Raw genomic sequence first — 21,156 nt, 5'->3', positions numbered from 1 at the left:
CCCTGTCAGCTGAGAGACCCTTAGAAGCAAGGATAAATTAATAGCAACAGGCACACATTACACCCATTTTTCCGGTTTCTAAATATAATTTTTCATTATAAGAAACCACAGTTCTGGGGCTGGAGGAGCGGCTTAGTGGTTAAGAGCACTGGCTGATCTTCTAGAGGACCTGGGTTCAATTCCCAGCACCCACATGGTGGTCACAACTGTCTGTAGCTCGGTTCCAGGGGATCTGACACCCTCACACAGACATGCAGGCAGGAAAAACACCAATGCACATAAAATAAAAATAAATAAACTCTTAAAAACCAAAAGGGAAAAAAAAAACCTGTCTCAAAGAACAAAACAAGCAAACAAGAAAGTAAAAGAGGCAGGCGGTGGTGGGGCACGCCTTTAATGCCGGCAGAGGCAGGCGGGTCTCTGTGAGTTCAAGGTCAGCCAGAGAACACAGAGAAACCCTGTCTCGAAAAAACCAAAATAAAAAAGTAAGAGGGCTGGACCTGTCACTCAGTGTTCTAGGGCCTGCACTGAGCCTCTGGGTCAATCTCCAATATTGACAATAGAGGCATGGGGAGGGAGAGAAAGGGAGCTCTTCAGGAACATGAGCCCGCTGAAAACTTCCCAGTGGCAAAGCTTAAACCAAAGCATGAAATAAATATCTAACACATTCCTTCCTCATGACTGACCTCCAAAGAATACATGAAGGGAGAGGGGATAAGGTAATTTCTCATTGCAGAAAGCTGACAGGCATGACCTCAGCCGGGTGGTAATCCCGTCACCGCCGTTCACCCATTCCTGTTGACTTTGGAGTAGGTGGGTCTATGGAGCAAACACAAGCTCAGGAGCCCAGGCCCAAACTTTGTCAACACCTCACCTCCCTGATCAGTGCGGCCCTCCGCCCTCTGCTCATCTAACTCCAGAGATGCCCCAGTCCCTCACACTGACCTGTGTGTAGACCCAGCTGCCTGGCCCCGAAGACACGTGGTCATCAGCTTGATGGGACAGACCCCAGCAGGCCCAGGGGCCTTCTCGCCACCAAGTGTAGGAACCACATGGGCAGTGGTTTCTGGCTTGTGTCCTGTGGTCCTCACGGTTCTGTTTGCTCCCCAGTGACACAGCACATAAGAGAGCTTCTGGAAAGGAACAGTAAGAAGAAGTCCAAACTGAGAAAGAAACCCAAGCCTTATGTTGAAGAGCCAGATGGTAGGGCCTCTGCAGCCTGGGCGCTGCTCTGCACCGCTCTGCTCTCCAGCCATGGCCGCCTGGCCTTCTCTAACCGCTTCTGGGCCGGGGGAGGGACACTAACCTCAGGCTTGGAGCCTCCCAAGCAAGCAAAAACCAGAGGTCTAGGGTGCCAAAATGACCCTAGAGAAATGGTGCGTGCCCTGTACCACTTATGGCAGTACCCAGGACAATCCACAACTTGCTTCTTGGTGGACTAACCTGTGAAGGCCTGGAGTCACCCCCAGGTGAGTGAGTGGGCCTGTCACTGGGGTGAGGCCCACAGGTGGAGGAGCTGGTTGTCCTGTGGCAAGTGCCTCCCTAGTCCTGTCCTCTACCCTAGTACCTCTTGGGGACAGGGGAGCCCCCCCCTAGTATGATCAGAGAATCTTGCCTCTCCCCTGGTGGCCCCAGCAAAGCCTTCTGAAGTTCACGGTTTCTCTGCCGTCTTCCATCAGCATCCTTCCTGCTCTCCCCCTGAGCCCTGTCTCAGGACCAGTCTGCTCAGCTGAACTCCAGGGGAGGCTTGCCTCCCTGTCTAGAGCTCAGTTCAGCTCTGCTACTTCTTCTCAAGGCCTCAAGGCCGCTCTGGCCTTCCTGCACCAACTCTGTGTAGAGCTGTTTCGCCAGGCCAAGGGGCACAGTGTCTGAAACCCTTGTCTCCTGTCCTTTGCCTTACTCTCTTCATGAAGCTCTTGCCTATTGTATGCCACCCACTGGGACCCAGGGACAAGGCCAGAGCTTTCTGTAGGTGTGAACAAATGGGCCAGCAGGAAGCAGCGGAGAGAGCATGAGGACCCTTGCAGGCTAGGCCAGGATGACATCTGTAGGGCTGGAAATTTGTCCTTGCTTGGGGCCTCCAGGCTGCCCTAGCAGCCTATGCTCAGACTGCTCATGGGGATAGTAGTGGGAAGAGTTATAAGACCTGCTTGCCTAACCACCAGGAGCCTGAGAGCTGCATGGATGTCAACTATTTGTGAGCTGTGGGCAACAAGGTAGGGGCCAAGTTCTTGTGGAACTTGGAGCAGAACTGGGCAGAGCCCTGGAGCTCAGACTATGTCAGGTAGAGAACCACAGCATAATTTCCCTGGACCGTGCCGGGTCAGCAACAGCAGAGACAACAAATCTTGGGCACACCCAGCAGTGTTTGAGGCTTATAGCCTACCGAGAATCCCACTACAATGGTAAAAACTCTGGAATGCTGCTCCTAAGTCTATGGTAAGCCATTCTTCACACATCAAACTGTTTACCTGCAGCCTGGTAAAGGTTCTTGCCAGGGTTCAGCAAGGCTAGACTGGAGGCCAGAGCAAACCTCCTCTTACAAGTAAGGTCTCTATGAGATGCAATGACCCTGGCTGACCTCCTTAGACACTCAGCATGGAGCAGAAATCACAGACAGCTTCCTAGACTCCAGCCACATTTGCACAGCCTCAGTCCTGGTCTGCCTGCTTACCACTGGCCCCCAGGCTTCCGTGAGACAGGTGTTATCTCAGTCTAGCCTACAGAGAAGCAAGCACAGAGAGGTTTCTTCATACCCACTATGAGCTGAGAGGTGCTCTGAGTAGAGGTGATTCTGGTCCTGAGCAATTATCAGATGAGGGCCTTTGTGTTCTCCCTCGGGGCAGCACTGAGTGGGCAGATAGGAGTCAGTAGGCTTACGACCCCTCCCTTCCGTTGCTCTCAGACCTCGTCTGCTGAGCGGAGTTGGGGCAGGGGAAGCAGTCAACGCTCTCCATCCTTAAAAACAAGGCAGCCTCAAGGCAATCATAAAGGGCAGGCAGGACAAAAACCAAGGTGATCTGCCAAGGTCTGTGAATCACTTGACCTGGGGCAGATTGTCCAAAACTTAAATGTCTGAGAAATTTATAATTATTTTGGTTAGAAAAGAACCATTTTACAGATGTGAATAAAACTTTTGTGATAAAGGGTTCTCATGGGCCAAAATATACTTATGGGATAAGTATATACTTAACTATAACATATATAATAAGTATATGTTTATATCCCTTTATAAGTTGGGGGATCTAAGGACCTCTCCAAGACCTCAGATGTCCCTAAGAAACTGTCTTCTTTCAAAGGCAAAGGTACTCCCAATCACAGGCTTCATTGACCCAGCAGGTAGCAAGCTGGGAGTTGCAGAGGCAGGACCTTGCGGAAGCTCGAAGCTGGTGGCTGGTCTGTCCACGACTCCTCTTGTTCTGTCTTCTGCCTCCCTCCTTATTTGCTGGGACCAGGTGGACGACACAGGACATCATCATCCATTCATACCAGGCCTAGTCTATCACCTGCCAGCACTCCAGTGGCACCAGCTCCTGCAGGGCATGAGACCCAGAAAGCTCCCTACCTTTAGAGAGGAAGCCAGGCTTCGGGCCTGCCATTATCTTACCCTCCTGTTAGATAGCGTGTTGGCACAGAACACTGGCGTCTTCTATAAGCTGTCTTTCACTAAGAGCCAAGCCTTGGCCACTCTCTCCCTGACACTCTGCCTCCAACTTCACTCCCTCCCTGAGGAAGCCAGGGCTGCTGGAGAACTGCCTTTGCCCCAGTGCTGGCCAAAAGCACCAAACGCTACATCCAGAAGCCTCTTCCCCTGGGTCCAGGGACACCCAAAGGTCTTGCTAGGGTCACCTAAGGAGGAAAGGAAGTAGGGTTTGAAGGCCTTAGACCCAGGGTGTGCTCTTTCTTACCGATGACTCCTTACAGGGAAGCAGCTTTGCTCCTAACACGTTTTTCCTGGGTGGCTATAGCAAGGCTAGCAGGGGGGTTTCTCCTACCCTACCCTTGCTTCTAGAGGTGGAAGAAGTGCCTTTGCCTCTCCTCCTGGGTCTCTGCTCTAAAAGACTGTGCCTGTGAAAGAGTATGGGCCACTGTGTAGCTCAGGGGTGGGCAAGAGGCTGGCCACGTCCCAGAACCCTACAGTTGCTGTTCTCAGCCCCTGTGTGCCACATGTCCACCCTGGCTGACTGCCCCCCTTTCTCTTCCAGGGGTGGCAATCAGCACCTATGCGAAGTACTGCTACCACAAACTGCAGAAGGCAGCGCTGACTGGGGCCAAGAAGGTACCGATGCTTCTGGGAGAAGCAGGCTAGGCACATGGCTCTCCTGCAGTCCACAGAGAGGTCTGATGGAGGGGCAGTGAGGCTCAGGAGAGCACTGGCTGGCACAGTGCCCCAGCCTGTGGTAGTGGCTGGCTACGAAGGCTTGCACCTGCGCTTCCCACAGTCTCTTTCCCTTCAAGGGTCCCTGACCCATGCCTGGGCCTCCAGCTGAGGAGCAGTGCAAATGGGTACACATACTAGACAGGGCATCAAGTGGCCTCCCTGAGTAAGGTGCTCCATCCACCTGGCCATACTCAGCCTCCCAGAGCCTGGGAACAGAACCTGGCTGCACTGCCCCCTAAGAACTCCTGGCATGGTGAAATGCAGCAGCAGACAGGCACTGCCATATGCATGCCTGTGGTGGGGACCCTCACCCTCCACCTTCCTACATAGCCAAGGTTTGGGGTATTGCAGATGGCCTGACAGGAGACACCCCGCCTTAGTGACTCAGACTAGGGTCTGGGTTGTCCCTGGTTCTTGTTGGGCCAAGGCCCAGAGTTAGGGAGAAGAGATGAAAGGAAGAGGCTAGACTACAGCAGGACCTGATTGCTGGGCTTTTCTCACAGGGCCTGAAGAAGCCTAACGTGGAAGAGATACGACATGCCAAGAACGCTGTGTTCAGCCCCTCCATGTTCGGCAGTGCACTGCAGGAGGTGATGAGCATGCAGAAAGAGCGCTACCCTGACAGGCAGCTGCCCTGGGTACAGACACGGCTCTCCGAGGAGGTGCTGGCGCTCAACGGTGACCAGACAGAGGGCATCTTCAGGTGCCTTGCCAATCCCAGATTGTGGGTGGGGAAAGAGAGCACAGTGGTGGGTTCACTATATATCTCTAATATCAGGGACCATAAAGCCTAGAGGCCATGCACCCAAAGAGACGAGACAATGTCCCGTCCATAGTAGGCAAGTTGCCTGTGTCACCGCCCAAAATAGCAGCATGGCCAACCAGAGACAGCCAATAGGGGTCCAGAGTGACCTGGATACCAGCAAGGACCTTTGATAAGAGCCTCAAAGATGGCGTGAAGCTGGCAGGCAGCTCAGCACCCCCAGTTCTTCATCCTGTGTGGATAAGGATGTGACAGACTGTGCCTTGGGGGTGGCACTTGCTTATGCATATCAACCACTGAAAGGACTTGCCTGTCAGGACCAGGGATGTTCAAGCCCCCAAAGGATGAGTAGGGAAGCAGAGGGCTGCAAGTGTAGGCTTTAGTGGCCTGCAGAGGCAGACAGCTGCACAGAGAAGCCAGCAGAGCCCTTGAAGGGAGAAGGCCTTCCCACACTACTGACCCAAGTGAGAATTAATCATGGTGGTGGGACCTTGAAGCTTTCTGCCACTCCAGACTCCAGCACTGGGGCAAGACATCTCCTCTAGCCTGACTCTTGCCCTATGCTTTAGGGTCCCTGGTGACATTGATGAGGTGAATGCCCTGAAGCTGCAGGTGGACCAGTGGAAGGTACCTACAGGCCTGGAGGACCCCCACGTCCCTGGTGAGCCCCAAACAGACTTAACAGCTGGGCAGATCCCAGAAAGTAGATCACCATTCAGGCCAGGATCCCTGTCTAGTCATCCACCTCAGGATCACCCTATGGCCTTGTTCCTCTGTCCTTCTGTGGCTGCATCTCCCCACCCTCTTTCACCCTGGGAACCTTCCTCCAGAGGCATTCTCTTAGTGAAGTGATGTCTCCCCGTCACTTTGAGACATCCACCCACTGACATGTCAGTGTTCTTGATGTATCCAGGGATCTGCCCTCCAGAGCAGCCCAGCTGCCAGCTCCCAGGGCATTTTCAGCTAGCTCCTTCAGCAACTGCACAGTCCTTCTGAGAAATTCTATTTTGTAATCATTGTGCACCTATATACACCTAAAACCACCAAGATTGACCCCAGGTCCTCCAGCAGCTAGTGTCTCTGGGATCTGGGCTCCATCCAAACAGTTTTGGCCAGAGGGGCCCCTTCCAGCCTGCTCTATACCCTGGCACACACTACACAGGCCCAGCATCTCTGGATGTGACCTCTGGTGGATGCTTGGCTTAGGGGCCCTCACACCATAACCATCTAAGCCACTCCTGCCCTCAGCATCGCTGCTGAAGCTGTGGTATCGGGAGCTGGAGGAGCCCTTGATTCCTCACGAATTCTACGAACAATGCATTGCGCACTACGAGAGCCCGGAGGCTGCAGTGGCCGTGGTGCACGCGCTACCGCGCATCAACCGTATGGTGCTGTGCTACCTCATTCGCTTCCTCCAGGTACGCATGCTCTGCCCCTAGTGCCACGCCAATGCCCACCTTTCACCCTACCCAACCTGCCTTCCCTGCTAACCCCTTAATAGCCATGCCCACCCTCCATTCTGCTCTCCTCCTCTGCCTTCTCCGCTTCCCACACTTAGGTGTTCGTGCAGCCAGCCAACGTAGCCATCACCAAAATGGACGTCAGCAACTTGGCCATGGTGATGGCACCCAACTGCCTGCGCTGCCAGTCGGATGACCCACGCGTCATCTTTGAGAACACACGAAAGGAGATGTCCTTTCTGCGAGTGCTCATTCAGCATCTAGATACCAGCTTCATGGAAGGCGTTCTATAGCACGCGGGCTATGGACACCAGCTTGGGTGACACCCGGGGAGGTGGGAGGGAAGGCCCCAGCGCGAGGCAGCATGCCAAGCCCCGCCAGACGCCCGCCCTGCCCCGCCCCAGACCCTCCTGGGCAAAGCAGCCGCGCCATATCTCGCGGCCAGTTCCTGCGGGCACCACCGGCTCGCCCCGCCGGCCGCAGGCCAGCCCCGAGAAGTGCCTTCTGTTTGCCGGAGCCGAGCGACACTGCCCTCCTGGTCGGCCGAAGCACATGCCACGTTGCTCAGGGCAACACGACCTCGTCCCCTCACCAGGGCAGTCTGCCACCAAGGCACTCTGGCCCTGACCCCTCCTACCCTAGTCTAGAGGCCTCTGGGCCTGAAGGAGACTTAGAGGCGCTCTAGAGAGCTGTGCTGGCCACCACTAGGACGCAGTCCCGTGGACCTAATGCCTAATAGGTCTTTGTGCAAGGGGAGGCCCCACACCAAAGCCCTCTGGGGTGGGGCCAGGGCTAAGCAGGCGTTCTTGGGGCGGGTGGGGGAGGGTGAGAGGTCTTTTTGTTTTTGTTTTGGGTTTTTGTTTTTGGTGTGAGTCCAGAATCTAACCCGCACCCAGCCTACTTGTGTATAAAGATATAAATAGAACGACAGATGTCAGAATTAAGTTTGCTAAGGACATAGTTTTAACCAGATGCTATTTATCTCTTGAACTGCCATTGCCGTCCTCGCGCTGAGCAAGTTACCACCACCCTTTGACCTCGCGGCCTCTGACCAAACTCCACACCCGGGCGGCGTGCGGATGGGACCTGGACTCGTCCGCGTTTTCCATTCTGGAATCTGAGTTCCAACAGTTGTCAAACTTCATTTCTCCCGTTTATATATATATATATATTTTTAGAGTTTTTATTTATTAAAAACAAAAGTCCCGCCTTGCTGAGGCCCGTAGCCCTCTGGGGCGGATCCTGGACCACTCCGGCGTCCCGGCCGCAGGCGCTCCCTCCGACGTGTGGACAGAGGCGACAGCGCTCCGTGTGAATAAAGTTCAAATGCACACTCACTGCCTGCGCCTGGGTTACTTCGACGCAGAGAAGGGCGGGCTGGGGGCGGGGTCCACACAGCATGGCTCCTCCCGGGGGCGGGGCAAGGGGCCCCGCCCCGCCGAACACGTGCTGCCGCCGGAACCCAAAGCACCAGGCGCTGGACCGTCTGTGTGACCCGTTTCCGGTGGGGAAGGATGTGGCCTCCTTGCAGGTCACTGCGCAACTTGGCTGTAGCCTTGGCGAGGTCGCAGGGAGCTCGGGCCTGCAGTGGAGACGAACGTGTCTCCTACACACAGGGCCAAAGCCCGGAGCCCAGAACCCGCGAGTATTTCTACTACGTGGATCACCAGGGCCAGGTGTGCCAGGTGCCTGGCCGAGGGAGGAGTCCTGAGGGAGCTGGAGAGTCGGCCTCGGGCGGGGAAGCGTTCTAGGGCCGAAGCCGAGGAATAGGTGCTGCGTGTGGTGTTGAACCTGACTTTCAGAGCCCGGGCTGCAGCCCGAAAGCCCGGAGGCAGCCGCTTACACGGCGTCGCAGCCCCGCCCCACGCTAGCCTCCGAGCGCCAATCCCTGAGCTCTGCGGCAGGCAGGCCGCCCTTAAAAACGGGGGGAGAGGGGGTGCAGCGCTGGAAACCTGTAGGTAGGTGTGAGGAACGTCTGCAGGGCCCTTCCACGTGCCCCTTGAACACGGTATGCAGGCCAGCAAGAACAGCGACACAATTCTTTTCAGGACTTACTGTCCACTGTCCCTTCTGTCTGCAGCTCTTCCTGGATGACTCCAAAATGAAGAACTTTGTCACCTGCTTCAAAGGTACCGCTCGCTGCGCTGCTCCCTCATGCCTCTCTCCCTCCGCGCTTCAAAGCCTCCAGCCCCCCCACTCGGCAGGCAGCCCCCACCCTCTAGGGGCCCGGCAGCCTCATGCCACCGCCCGTGTGCCCAGGAAGAGGTGGCCTGTCTGGGAAGCGCGGTCACCGAGCGTCAACAGTCGCGCCTTTTGTTCCCGCAGACCTGCAGTTCCTGGTCACTTTCTTCTCCCGTCTGAGACCTAACCAGAGCGGGCGCTATGAGGCTTCCTTCCCCTTCCTCTCTCTCTGTGGCCGAGAGCGTAACTTCCTGCGCTGTGAAGACCGGCCAGTGGTCTTCACGCACCTGCTGGCCACCGACAGCGAGTCCCCTCGCCTCTCCTACTGCGGCGGCGGCGAGGCCCTGGCCGTGCCCTTTGAGCCGGCTCGCTTGCTACCCCTGGCGGCCAACGGGCGCCTGTACCACCCGGCCCCGGCGCGCGCGGGCGGCGTGGGCCTAGTGCGCTCGGCCCTGGCCTTCGAGCTCAGTGCCTGCTTCGAGTATGGGTCTGGCTCCCCCATGGTCCCCTCTCATGTGCACTGGCAAGGGCGCCGCATCGCCCTAACTATGGATCTGGCCCCGCTGCTGCCCACTGCCCCGCCGCCGCCCTGAGCCTCCGCCTGTGACTGGGTGGGGAGGGTTAAGGCAAAATACTGGGCTTTGTAGTACTCGCAGGTTACCCCCGGTCCCAGCACTCCAGGTCGACCCAGATGTCCCCTGTCACCTGCCGGTGACTGAGCGCGCGTGCGCACAGAGGCGCTTTGGGCTTCCTTAGGCTGGCGCTGTCCAAGGTTCTGGTGCGGCCCTGCTATCCTCGGTCCCTACAGAGGTCCTCTCTCCGCCACCTCTAACCCTTACACGGGCCTTGCATCCCACGGATTGGCCTGCGCTGGTCACGTCAGGCTGGGCGGCAGGCGCGCGTGGGCCGGTGCGCGCGTGCGCGCCCGCGCCCACCCCCCGCCGCTTCTCCAGTCTTGCAGCCGCAAGCACCGCGGGGAGTCGCTCGCCACTGGAGCAGGTGAGGGGGATCCTGGCCCAAGGTCACCAGGATGGGGGGCGGGATCGGGGACCTTCAGGTTCTGACTGCAGCAGCAAGGAAAGGTCAGACGATCTGGCTGCGGGGAGGGGATGGAAGCCACGCCCTCTAGGAGCAGGCTCGGACTCACTGGGGCGGGAGGGGGAGGTTAGGGGAGGTAGTGCTGGTTCAAAGCGTCTGGTTGCAAGGGCTGCCAGAGACCTCAGCTGGCGCTTCGCGCTGCGCCCGAGGGAGGACGCAGGGCTCCTCTCCACTCACCCTCTTCCCGCCTAGATGAGCACCCAGGAGACTGACGCCCCGCTCCTGCCTAGGATTAGGGGTTCACGTTCTGATGAAAGGATTTCTGGGCTCCTCTAGTAAGGGGCCCTCCTTCCTGTCATGGCTGTCTTGCACTGATGCACATCTGGGCGGACTGCATGAGCAGCAGCTCTGATCCCTAGTGCACAGATCAAGGCTTTGCAAATGAAGGCTGGACAGATGCGCAAGGTCTGGAGCCAGGGACCAAGCAGTGATTCGTGCTCCGGGAAATTAAACCCAGAAGCCTAGCAAACATCCCAGCTTCTTGGGGCTCCACGTGTCCTGAGATATCTAGGAACTGCCTTTGCCTGCGCCAAAGCTATTCCATTAAAACTTTACTGCTCTGCTGCCTCATCTCTATTGACTTGAAGTGACATGTATGTGACTTACAATTGGTGCAAAATTGGAACAAACACCAAGGCCACCTAGTACAACTGTTCAACTTGACACACAGCAAGGAGACCTAGTGAATAAGCAGGTGCTAAACACAGTAGACCATGCCAGTGAGGAAAACGGTGCACCCTCGCTACCCCCCCCCCCCCCAGACAGGGTTTCTCTGTAGCTTTGGAGGCTGTCCTGGAACTCGCTTTGTAGACCAGGCTGGCCTCGAACTCACAGAGATCCCTCTGCCTCCCGAGTGCTGGGATTACAGGCCTGCACCACCACCGCCCGGCTCACCCTTTTATCTTCCTTAACTTCTCTGCCTTGGTACCCCCATTAAAACAGCATTGTGTCTAGAGCCAGACCCTAGTCCTCCTGTGCCGAGGGTCACAGGTACATACAGTAAACTTCTGTAGAATGCAGTTCTTGATAGTTTCAGAGGTCACTGCTCCCGGGTGGTACTTAGGAAGCTAGATACCCAGTTGGGATGATAGGAGTGTAATTCAGTAGTATATCCTGCGCAGGAGACACTGAAGTCAGTTCCCAGAAGGAAGGAGGAATGGGGTGGGTAGATGGTGGCCTAAGGCTTCCTCCCACATCCCAGCCAGGACACACACCATTTACTCCAAAGATAGAGGCTCCTTGGGAACCAGCTGGTGGAGGTGGGGGGGTATAGGCTCTTGGCCTAAGAACTGGTTTCTCTGTTTGTCTTATCCCTCTGTTCTCTAAACAACGACCTGAGGAAGCTGGGCATGATGGCGCACACCTGTAACTTTGCCACTTGGGAGTATGAGAAAAAATTAAAAATAAATAAAATTAAAAATTGTTTAAAGATTTAAAAGGGAGCATTGAGCAAGTTCAAGTATAGCACGGGCTACAATAGCAAGACCCTGGCTCAAAAAAGCTAGAAGTAACAGCCAGGCGTGGTGGCTCAGGCCTTCAGTCCCAGTTCTAGAGAGGCAGAGGCTGGTGGATCTCTGTGAATTCAAGACCAGCCTGATTTGCATAGAGTTCCAAAACAGGACCACATAGAGAAAGGCCCTGTCTCGAGGGGGGCGTGGTGGTGAAGAATATGGCTGCTCTCCCAGAGGATCCAGGTTTGATTCCTAGCACCCACATGGTGGCTCACAACCATCCTAACTCCAGTTCCAGGAGATCTGATGCCCTTCTGACTTGAGGGCACCAGGCATGCATGAGATGCACCTACATAGCAGGCAAAACACTCATATGCATAAAATAAATCTAAATGAAAGTTTTTTTGGAAAGAAGAATTAGAAGTAAGCTGGGCATAGTTGACACAGGCCCTTAGTGTCAGTGCTCAGAGGCAAAGACACTAAGAGCTCTGGGTTTTGAGGCTGCTGTGATCCACATAATAAATTCCAGGCCAACCACCGAAACACAGTAGACCCCATTTAAAAGGAAATAAAAAGTATGAGTTACCTGAGGAAGAAGCCTAACTCTTAAGTAAGCTGTCCGCCCACCTCCATCCCTACAACAGGAGAATCACGGACTGCACCAAGCAGCCCCTCAAGTCATGACAGATGAACCATCAGGTGGGGTCATGTGGGTCAAGGTCAAGTGGGGCTCCTTGCTCTTGTGGCAGGGCACAAAGGTTTCTGCTCAGTACTGAATTTATGCTGATGCCACAAAATGAGGCCAGGGGGACATGCCTGCCCAGAGCCTGCACTTTTGGGCCCAGGCCTGGGATTGAGCCCTGGACTTGGCCACTCCAGGCAGTTCCCAAGCCTGTATTATGTACCGTTGCATCTGGGTACCAAGGAGCGCTCCTCATCAGGGTGCAAGTGAGCCGGTGTCTTGCCAGTGAGCAGCAGGAGGCTCTCGGTTCAGGCCCAGGAAGAAAGCTGGGGCTAGGCAGGGACCTCAAAGAAAGATTTTTGTTTTGTTTTGTTTTCCTTTTTCAAAATATTGTTTTTGCTCATGGGCCGGGGGTCGTGGAGGTCAAAAGACACCTTTGTGGAGTCAATTCTCTTCTGCCAGGCTTTCCCAAGCGCCTTCACTTGGGCAACCATCTTGCCTGCCTTCGTACAGATTTTACCAAGGGAAGAAATCAGGCTTTTTTTCTTTTTTAAACATTGTCTCACGATGGGGCCTTAACCAGCCTGGAAATAACTGTGTAAACCAGTCTGGTCTCAACTCATAGAGATCCTCTGCCTCCTGAGTGCTGACTTTAACTCTTCAGAAGTGACACAGGGGTGTATGTAGACTTCCATCCGTGTTAATTTGTTGTTTCTTACTTTTGTATTTTGAAACAAAGTCTTACTGCAGTCTAGCCAGTCTAGCCTGGAACATTCTGTCTAAGTCTAACCTTGAATTTACAGCAATGCTGCTGCCTCAGCCTCCCCAGTGTTGAGGTTAAGAGCATGACCCTCCCATGCCTGGCATTTCATTCCTGCTCATGCGCTGGCTGGGTAATGTTAGCACTGGCCTGCTACCCTGTTTCAGGAGACGCATCCCATCTGGGGCCAGTCCCTGCGGGAAGCCACAACTTCCTGGTGGGGCTCTTCGGAAATGGCCCCGGGGGCTCCCCCGCCGCTGCTGCTCCTTCTGGGGTTGCTGTTACTGCCTGGACTCCCGCCCCGCGCCACTGGCTGCCCCGCCGCCTGCCGCTGCTACAGCGCCACAGTGGAGTGCGGCGCCCTGCGGTTGCGTGTTGTACCACCGGGAATCCCCCCAGGGACGCAGGTGGGCACTATGTGGGACCGGAGGGTCTTGGTTTGGAGTAGTGGGCTACAAGTGCCCACCGCAATGGAGGAGATTGTGTGAGCATCAGAGGTGTGGTGGAAGGTCACCTAGGGTGCAGAGGTAGGCACGAGGGATGGGACGCTCCACGGGAGTGGGACATGGCCCACAGTGAAGTAACACTCTCGTCCCCACAACCTTCAGACGCTGTTCCTGCAAGACAACAGCATCGCGCACCTGGAGCAAGGCGTCCTGGCGCCTCTGGCTGCCCTGCGCCACCTCTACCTGCACAACAATACCCTTCGGGCGCTGGAGTCTGGTGCCTTCCGCGCACAGCCACGCCTGCTTGAACTGGCGCTCACCGGCAACCGGCTTCGGGGATTGCGCGGCGGTGCTTTTGTGGGCTTGGTCCAGCTGCGCGTGCTTTACCTGGCTGGAAACCAGCTGGCGAAGCTGCTGGATTTCACCTTCTTGCACCTGCCGGTGAGCGACAACTGCCAAAAGTGCGGGGTCTTGCTGGGATGTCAACTGGGATGTCAATATTGTCTAGCTTCTCGGGGGCCCCTTTTCCTGATGATCTGCTGTCCCTACTCCAGCGACTGCAGGAGCTGCATCTTCAAGAAAACAGCATTGAATTACTGGAGGACCAGGCCTTGGCTGGGCTTTCCTCCTTGGCCCTGCTGGACCTCAGCAGGAACCAACTGGGCACCATCAGCAGAGAGGCCCTGCAGCCTCTGAGCAGCCTACAAGTCCTGCGCCTCACAGGTAACTTCCTTTGGCCAAGGGTCTCTTCATGCACCAGTAGGAAGAAGCAGGCTCAGGTATACAGGGGGTTCCTATTGTCAGATATGGTAGGAACAGAGACCACTCCACACTGTGGCCACACCAACCTGGGGAGTTCTCTTAATTTTTTTACAGACCCTGACTCAGGTAGAGCCAGGTTCTTCGCTGCAGAAAAGAATTTCAGAATAAGCCATGATGTAACAGAGTTGGGATTTATTAAAGGGGACATTAACACAGATGTAAAACTGTGGAAGAAAGACACACAAGAGCATTGGTGTGGATTTTACAGTCACAAATGCCTTTACAGCAGTCACATACACTGGTTTTGATGGCTTCAGAAGTTACATCTCGGGGTTGGGGATTTAGCTCAGCGGTAGAGCACTTGCCTAGCAAGCGCATGGCCCTGGGTTCGATCCTCAGCTCCAAGAAAAAAAAAAGAAGTTACATCTCTAAAGATGACTAAAGAACATAAGTGAGTTGGGTACAGTGCTGCAAGTCTTTAGTTCCAGCACTTGGGAGACAGAGGCAGGAGGATCTCTGGGTTGAAGTCTACTCTGGTATACAAATCGAGATCCTAGACAGGCAGGGTTACACAGAGAAACCCTGTCTGGAAAATAAAACAAACAACACTTAAGTGAGACCATAGGGTGGTTCCTCTGCATTGGATGGGGTTACAGATAGTGCAACTCCCCAGGAAACGAGGGTTGCAGAGGGAGATGCCCTTACCGTAAACAAAGGTTTAGTCTTGTGATTTCCCCCAGAAATGACCTACAAAAGGAGTGAGGTCATTCTTGAAGATCATATTTATATATGCTTGGGCCTTAAGTATGGTTCACCGCTACCTGAACATTCTTCTATATTTAAAAGGAATATTGTTATGTTGGCAATCTTCAACCGGATTCCGTGGAGACTTGCCTCCCTTCCTGTGTCCCTGTAATTACCCTCTTCTGTCTTGCCTCACTATGGCAGTCCATGGGCATTACTCTGCAGGGTCACACCAGAACCTGCAGCCCTGGTAAAGGACCCTACCGTGTAAGGAAGACAAGTACCTAGTTCCACAGAATAATTTAACAAAACTGAGGCTCTTGCAACTTGTCATCAGAGGTCAGGGAGGCAAAAACTGGGGAGTGCGTTTGACAACAGGGTTTTCAGTGCGGCTGGAATATGCAAGGACGTGGAGGCTTGCAAAATGCTCTTTCAGGAACTGGGATCACACTCACTCCTAGGAACTTGGACTGAGGGAAAAGGTGGTAAGGGTTCTGGGACTCCATAGGCATCTCTAAGAGGTAGGAAAGGGGTTCTGTCTGGATCAGCAGGACCCCATCTATCTAGGTTGTATTCTGCCCACACAGAGAACCCATGGCGTTGTGATTGTGCCCTTCACTGGCTGGGCTCTTGGATCAAAGAGGGGGGCCGCCGGCTGCTGAGCTCCAGAGACAAGAAGATCACATGTGCAGAGCCCCCTCGCTTGGCGCTACAGAGTCTGCTAGAAGTATCTGGTGGTAGCCTCATCTGCATTCCTCCCTCTGTGAACGTGGAGCCCCCAGAGCTCACAGCTAACCTGGGGGAAGACCTGCAGGTAGCCTGTCAGGCATCGGGATACCCACAGCCTCTGGTGGTCTGGAGAAAGGTGCCCCAGCCTCGTGATGGCAAACCTCAAGCCCAAGCCCAGCTGGAAGGTGGGACATCAGGCCTGGGTGGGCATGCGACCCGTGACACCGGCAGCGGCATGCTCTTCCTCTCCAACATCACACTGGCTCACGCCGGCAAGTACGAATGCGAGGCCGCCAATGCTGGTGGCAAAGCGCGTGTGCCCTTCCATCTCCTGGTCAACGCGTCCCGGCAGCAGTCACAGCAGCCACCCGCCCCGCAGGCCCCGGCTGCACGCCCCGTGGGGCACGAGCCCCGGCACGAGACAGGCAGCATGGCCTTCCGTGCCCTGGGCCTAGCAACGCAGACAGCGATCGCTGCAACCATCGCGCTGCTGGCGCTCACCGCGCTGCTGTTGGCTGCCATGATCTGCCGGCGCCGGCGGCGGCGGAAAAAGGTGCCTGCGCCGCCGGGGGAAGGCACACTATTCGTCAACGACTATTCAGACGGGCCTTGCACCTTTGCGCAGCTCGAGGAATTCCGTGATGAGCGTGGACACGAGATGTTCGTCATTGACCGTTCCAAGCCCCTGTTCGCAGAGGTACCGCCTGAGGAGCCGCCCGACCAGAGCCCTCCCGAAGCGCTCCTGTCTGGGATGCGCCTCCCTCCACGTGTCGCCTATGAGATCCATTGCTAAGCCTGCCGCGCGTGTCAGTGACGTGGGCACCGGGGATTGGCCGGTGCAGCCCTGCACATGCTCATTAGTAAAGTTGAAGCCGCGCTACAGAGCTGTGTGTTGGGGCCTTTCAGGTCGGGAATCGCGATACAGTGCTGAGTGTGTTGGGGTTGTCAGGTGGGGAATCGTGGGTCTGTGGGTGACCAGGGCCGTGGATAAGGTGTCCCCAGCCGCCAGCTCCTGCAGTCCACGCTGGCTCTGGACAGTAGGACTAATGTGATAACAGTGAGGAAGTGGGGCAGTAGCTTGGATGATCCTTGGCAACTTGCCATGATGAGGCAACACCAGAAATGTAGGCAAGTCTTTCCTATCTGATTAGGACACGCACACCAAAAAAATCCCATAGATCCAAGTTCCAGACACTGCACATTTGTACCTTGCTCACACCCCAGCGTGGGGTAATAGGGTGCCTCAGGTGCCAGGCAGGATACACAGCATGAGGCCCCAGACTGCATGGCCAAGCATATCATCCGAATCTCTACCTCATCTACTGCACTCCTGCTAAGAGCATGGGCTGTACCAGGGACTCTTCTGCAGAGAGGCTACAACCCAGAAAAGCAGTCAGGGCAGCCATACAGGGCAAGGGAGCACAGTCCTAAGATACCGACAGTCGGTCAGACGGTGGGAGCAGGTGAAGGATGCTGCCAAATGTGGGTGACTCAAGGCATACCCAGGAGTAAGGCAAACTGCAGAGAACCTAAGAAAGCCTTGTGCCGGGCCTCCAGCAAAGCCCCAAAGGCTCTTGTCCTATCCCTCAACAGGCCCCTGGAGATCAGAGGCTGAAATAGTCTGCAGCCAGGCGCCCATAGATGTCTGTGGTCCAGAGTACATGGGCACGGCCTGAAGCTAACAGCAGCTGGTGCAACTCAGCCTCTACACGGGCAAACTTCTCCTCATTGATGGAGGCTTCCAGAAGGACGGAGGCAGGTGGTGGCCAAGGAAGGCCCTCATAACAATCCACAGGGAAGGGGTGCACCACAGTGCGCAGCTCAGCCTGTACCACAGAGTCCCGAAGCAGCTCTTTAAGCCCTGCCATAGACAAAGGGTTGCCATAGAGACCAAGGTAGCGGAGGCTGGCACATCGAGTCAGGGTGGGCAGTGTGGCCAACAGCTGGGCATCAGCAAGCTGGCACTCAGTCAACTCAAGATGCAGCAATGTGGCCGCAGCTGCCTGCAACAGACCCTGGAAGGGTATCAGCTGGTTCCCTGACAAGTCGTTGCCACTCAGATCCAGCTTCTTGAGGTGGGCAGCATGAGAGCTCTGAGCCAAGAAGCGTAGGTCCTCAGGCAACAGTGCACAGAAGGCCAGCTCTAGGCTTTCCAGGGGGCTCTGCAGGGTGCTGCAGGGACAAAGGGATTACAGAAGGGTCATGGGCAGGTAGGCCAAGGAGAGTGTCCACACACAGAGAAGGGGCAGAGCAATGGTAGAAACCACTCACCTGAGCAGTTGATCCAGCCTGCCTGAGAGGAGAGAAGAGCCCATGCTGAGCTCCCGAAGACAGATAAAGCGGCCCATCTGGGCCAGGAAATATCGAAAGTTGTCCTCACCATCCACAGAAGGCTGCCTTGAGTCCCCGTGCACATAGTGCAGCCTGAGGCTGGCTAGGTGCTGGAAGCGGGCCACATGTGGGATAATGACAGACAGGCCACGCAAGCCCAGGTTGTTGAAGCGCAGGTCTATACGGCGTAGACAGCCTGCGTCTAAAAGCTGCAGCAAGGCCACAGTGTTGCGCATGGGCAGATCCTCAGCCCGGAGGTCCCGGCAACAGAGCCGAAGCGGGCTGTCCACACTACTTTGGAGTGCCTCACGAAGGAATGTGTAGGAGGCCCGGTTTACCCTAAGGTCCACACGGACTTCCACAGGGACCGGTGACAGCCCTGGCTCAGCAGTCCCACCCTGCTGCTGGGCAATACACGTTCTGGCTACGGCTGCTGTGCAGTCCCACATGCTCATGGTTGCAGGATCTTGCTCCACACCGTCATCCAGAAGACCAGTCATGTCCAGTACCCGCAATGCATGCTTCCTAGGAACAAGGATGGCCAGAAGCAGGGAATAAGGGGGCAAGGCCTACATGCCTCCCAGCCACCTTATACAAAAGCAACAAATAGGACTATTCCCATACTACACTCTTTCTCGCCTCAGGACCACAGCCTGGAGTCAACTTAGTGAATCCTCTCGGTCCCCCTAGCCCAAGGGCCCCTCAGATAAATGCATACCTGCAAAGGGGTTGTGTGCCAGCCTCCTTTTTGGGAGTGTGAAGCCGGGCAGTCAAGCCCAGGATCACAGCCTGCATGCTCTCTGTGCTGAGCCGCTCCTGCAGCAGGGCCCGGCTGCAATGGGCACACTCTTGCAGCAGCTGCTGGAAACTAAGTAGTGGGAAGGGCCATGTGTGCACCAGCTCTTGCAGGACAACCGTCTTCTTGTCCATGAAGGCCACCTTGAAGAGCAGGGGGAAGAGTTCTCGGGGCAGCAGGGGCAGGGCCTGGCAGGCAGCTGGCTGGCACTGGAGGACCTGCCGTGTGCTGAGGAACACAAGTGTGTGCATGGTGCTGGACTGGGCAGACAGCCACCTGCAGGAGAGGGATCTTCATTAGGGAAGACAATATCAGCCCACACCCTCTCCACATTTTCCGTGCTACAAAAGCCCACCCCGGCGTCTGACATGGAGTTGACAGCGGAGGAGAGTTGCATGAAGGGACAACTTCTTTGGTTGGAGACAGGGTCTCTCCATGTAGTCCAAGCTTATCTTGGACTTGTGGCAAACCTCCTGTCTCTTCTGGGATTACAAGCCTGCGCCATCACCCCTGTGCAGAGTGGGGAGAAGACCAGTCCATACACCAGAAGCATGGGGAAAGCAAACCGTCAAGCAGAACATGAACTGTAGAGCACTGTCAATAACCTGCTAGTCTATGTATGGCTTTCTGATGCACAGTGGTTACCCTGTGGGGCCCAACAGTGATACTTTAGGCCACCCAAGTCACAACTAGGACTCAGAAATCCAGAAACCCTTCAAAAGTAAAAGAGGGGCTAGGCATGGAGCTGTATACCTTCAATTTCAGCACCAGGGGAGGCAAGAGACAGGTGGATCTCGGTGAGTTCAAGGCCCACCTAATCTATTTATCCATACATAGCATCCTATCTCCAAAAAAAAAAAAAAAAAGGAAAATAAGGGACTTGGGGGTGGGGGATTCCTTTCTGTATAGTGCTTGCCAAACAAAAGTCAAAAGTGAGGACCTGACTTCAGATCCCAGAACCTGTGTAAAATCAGGGTTTGGGTAACATACCTCTGTACATGCAGCATTGAAGTCAGCAGCAAACAGAAAGATCTTGCACTTGAGTTCTATCAGCTTTGGGCTTTTGTTTGTTTGTTTGTTTGTTTGTAAGACAAGGGGTGGAGAAATGGCTCAGTGGTTAAGAGCATTTACTGATCGTGCAAAAAAGGTTTGGTTTCCAGCGTGTCACAGCCATCTGAAACTCCATTTCCAAGTATCTGATGCAGGTGCCCTTGCCTGACCTCAGAGGGTTCTTGTATGCACATAGCATGTGCACATACACTCAGACATGGACATACACAACCAAGGGAATGTAAATAATTTTAAAGGAAAATTAAGCCCAGGCCTCTCTTCCCATCAGTACAAGAATGGATGGAGGATTTCCACAGAGCCAGTGGCCACTGCCTAATCCTCCATATACATGTGCCCTGCGATTTAAGGAAATCAAAGCATAGCTTATAAATGCTGGGATTAGATTTTCTAAAAAGATCCCGAGCACAGATGCTGTGTAGCCTACGAGATCAGGCCATTAAGTGTGAACTCCAGAGATAACAGTTTTCCAGGATAACTAGGCACAGAAGAAAAGTAACTCTCACCCTCTATGGTCCTTGCCTCCTATTTGGGAATCCTCTCTTCACTGAGAAACCATTGTACAGAGAGACCACCAAGTCTTAAATGCATGGAATTCAGAAAGATTCAGGCCGGAGACTGTAAAAGCATTCCAGATGAGAAGCCACATGCAAAACACCCCTAAGGCTGAAGGATTCCTGATACACGGGGTCATTATATTTCCTGTGGGCCAAACACCTTACCCTCCGAACCACATTACAGCCCTCACCCTGTAACAGATTGGAAAACTAAGACCTACACCTTGTCCAAAGTTAGAGCACCGGACAAGGGGTGGGGAGCAGAAAGGCTGCAGAACTCCGGAGTCTGCTTGCTTCTCACATCTTGAACAAGTCCTTAAGGGACAGGTCCCTGGGAAACCCCGCACGACTCTCCCGGATCTGGCTCTGCCTTACTGTAATCTCGCCAGGGCTGCCTCGCTGACAAAGCGATGGAGCACCTGTCAAAAGAGGAAAGCAGCCGGCCTGGCCTCCAAGCAAGGATTGCTTCTGGGGGTAATGCCGCACGCCCGGATCCTTCAAGAATCAAGCCCGGAACTTCAACTAACCCAGGCGAGCATGCTCCTGCGGGTCGAGAACATCCTCACCCGCCCCTAGGTCGCCCTGCTCTTCCAGGGCTCACCCGGGCCCATCCCCGCGCAGCGGCACCTCCCGAAAGTCTGCTGCAGCCCCGGCCTTCAATCGCCAGCCCCGGTCGATGCGGCCGTCCAAGCGCCGTGACCCTGACGGCTGCCGACTCTTCGCCCCGCTCGGATCCCAGCCCAGCGGCCCCAACTCATCCGCCCCTAGCACCCCGGCCTCCAGCCCTTCCCCTAAAGCCTCGCCCGGCGCCGCGCAGCAGAGTGGCGCGCCGCGATGACGCAACAGCCCGCACGGCCCGCCCCTCGAGGGCCCAGCGAATTGGCCGCCCGGCGCCGCCCGGCGCCAGCTCCCATTGGCTAAGAACGAGACATCCCAGGCCGGCGGGA

General features: G+C 55.2%; 4 protein-coding genes across 14 annotated transcripts in view; 3 read left to right on the top strand and 1 right to left on the bottom strand.

The window, feature by feature from the left end:
- Arhgap39 (Rho GTPase activating protein 39) overlaps positions 1-7,942 on the top strand; it is a 114,204-nt gene extending 106,262 nt beyond the window's left edge. For 4 of the 7 annotated variants that reach the window (XM_036208497.1, XM_036208494.1, XM_036208496.1 and 1 more), the window contains 6 exons: positions 1,111-1,203; positions 4,206-4,279; positions 4,885-5,084; positions 5,714-5,805; positions 6,393-6,562; positions 6,703-7,942. In XM_036208497.1, coding sequence (XP_036064390.1) covers positions 1,111-1,203; positions 4,206-4,279; positions 4,885-5,084; positions 5,714-5,805; positions 6,393-6,562; positions 6,703-6,897 — 824 coding nt within the window. In that variant the 3' untranslated portion in view covers positions 6,898-7,942. The remainder of the gene's footprint in view (positions 1-1,110; positions 1,204-4,205; positions 4,280-4,884; positions 5,085-5,713; positions 5,806-6,392; positions 6,563-6,702) is intronic. The other 3 variants (XM_036208500.1, XM_036208499.1, XM_036208498.1) reach the window with 1 other exon arrangement.
- A 124-nt stretch (positions 7,943-8,066) lies between these two features.
- Positions 8,067-10,453, top strand: C16H8orf82 (chromosome 16 C8orf82 homolog). Its single transcript, XM_036208559.1, has 3 exons — positions 8,067-8,280; positions 8,685-8,733; positions 8,930-10,453. Exons 1-3 carry the CDS (start codon positions 8,119-8,121, stop codon positions 9,376-9,378), a joined length of 660 nt encoding a protein of 219 aa, XP_036064452.1. The 5' UTR covers positions 8,067-8,118; the 3' UTR covers positions 9,379-10,453.
- Lrrc24 (leucine rich repeat containing 24) lies at positions 9,731-16,339 on the top strand. The gene is made up of 5 exons (XM_036208543.1): positions 9,731-9,784; positions 12,944-13,183; positions 13,385-13,663; positions 13,777-13,945; positions 15,316-16,339. Exons 2-5 carry the CDS (start codon positions 13,010-13,012, stop codon positions 16,248-16,250), a joined length of 1,557 nt encoding a protein of 518 aa, XP_036064436.1. The 5' UTR covers positions 9,731-9,784; positions 12,944-13,009; the 3' UTR covers positions 16,251-16,339.
- On the bottom strand, positions 14,359-21,006 carry Lrrc14 (leucine rich repeat containing 14). Of its 5 annotated transcripts, XM_036208535.1 has the most exons (5): positions 20,737-21,006; positions 19,575-20,270; positions 18,507-18,860; positions 17,729-18,313; positions 14,359-17,629 (listed from the first exon to the last, which is right to left on the bottom strand). In XM_036208535.1, the coding sequence occupies exons 2-5, from the start codon at positions 19,589-19,591 to the stop codon at positions 17,062-17,064; spliced, it is 1,524 nt and encodes a 507-aa protein (XP_036064428.1). In that variant the 5' UTR covers positions 19,592-20,270; positions 20,737-21,006; the 3' UTR covers positions 14,359-17,061. The 5 variants fall into 5 exon arrangements, with proteins under 5 accessions (XP_036064428.1, XP_036064427.1, XP_036064429.1 ...); XM_036208534.1 differs by having other exon boundaries at positions 19,575-21,006; XM_036208536.1 differs by having other exon boundaries at positions 20,159-21,006.
- Positions 21,007-21,156: the final 150 nt, after the last annotated feature.

This window comes from Onychomys torridus, chromosome 16 (genome assembly GCF_903995425.1).
Source record: "Onychomys torridus chromosome 16, mOncTor1.1, whole genome shotgun sequence".
Classification (NCBI taxonomy): domain Eukaryota; kingdom Metazoa; phylum Chordata; class Mammalia; order Rodentia; family Cricetidae; genus Onychomys; species Onychomys torridus.
The sequence above is the reverse complement of the archived record's forward strand: the minus strand, read 5'-3'. Positions and strand labels throughout refer to the sequence as shown.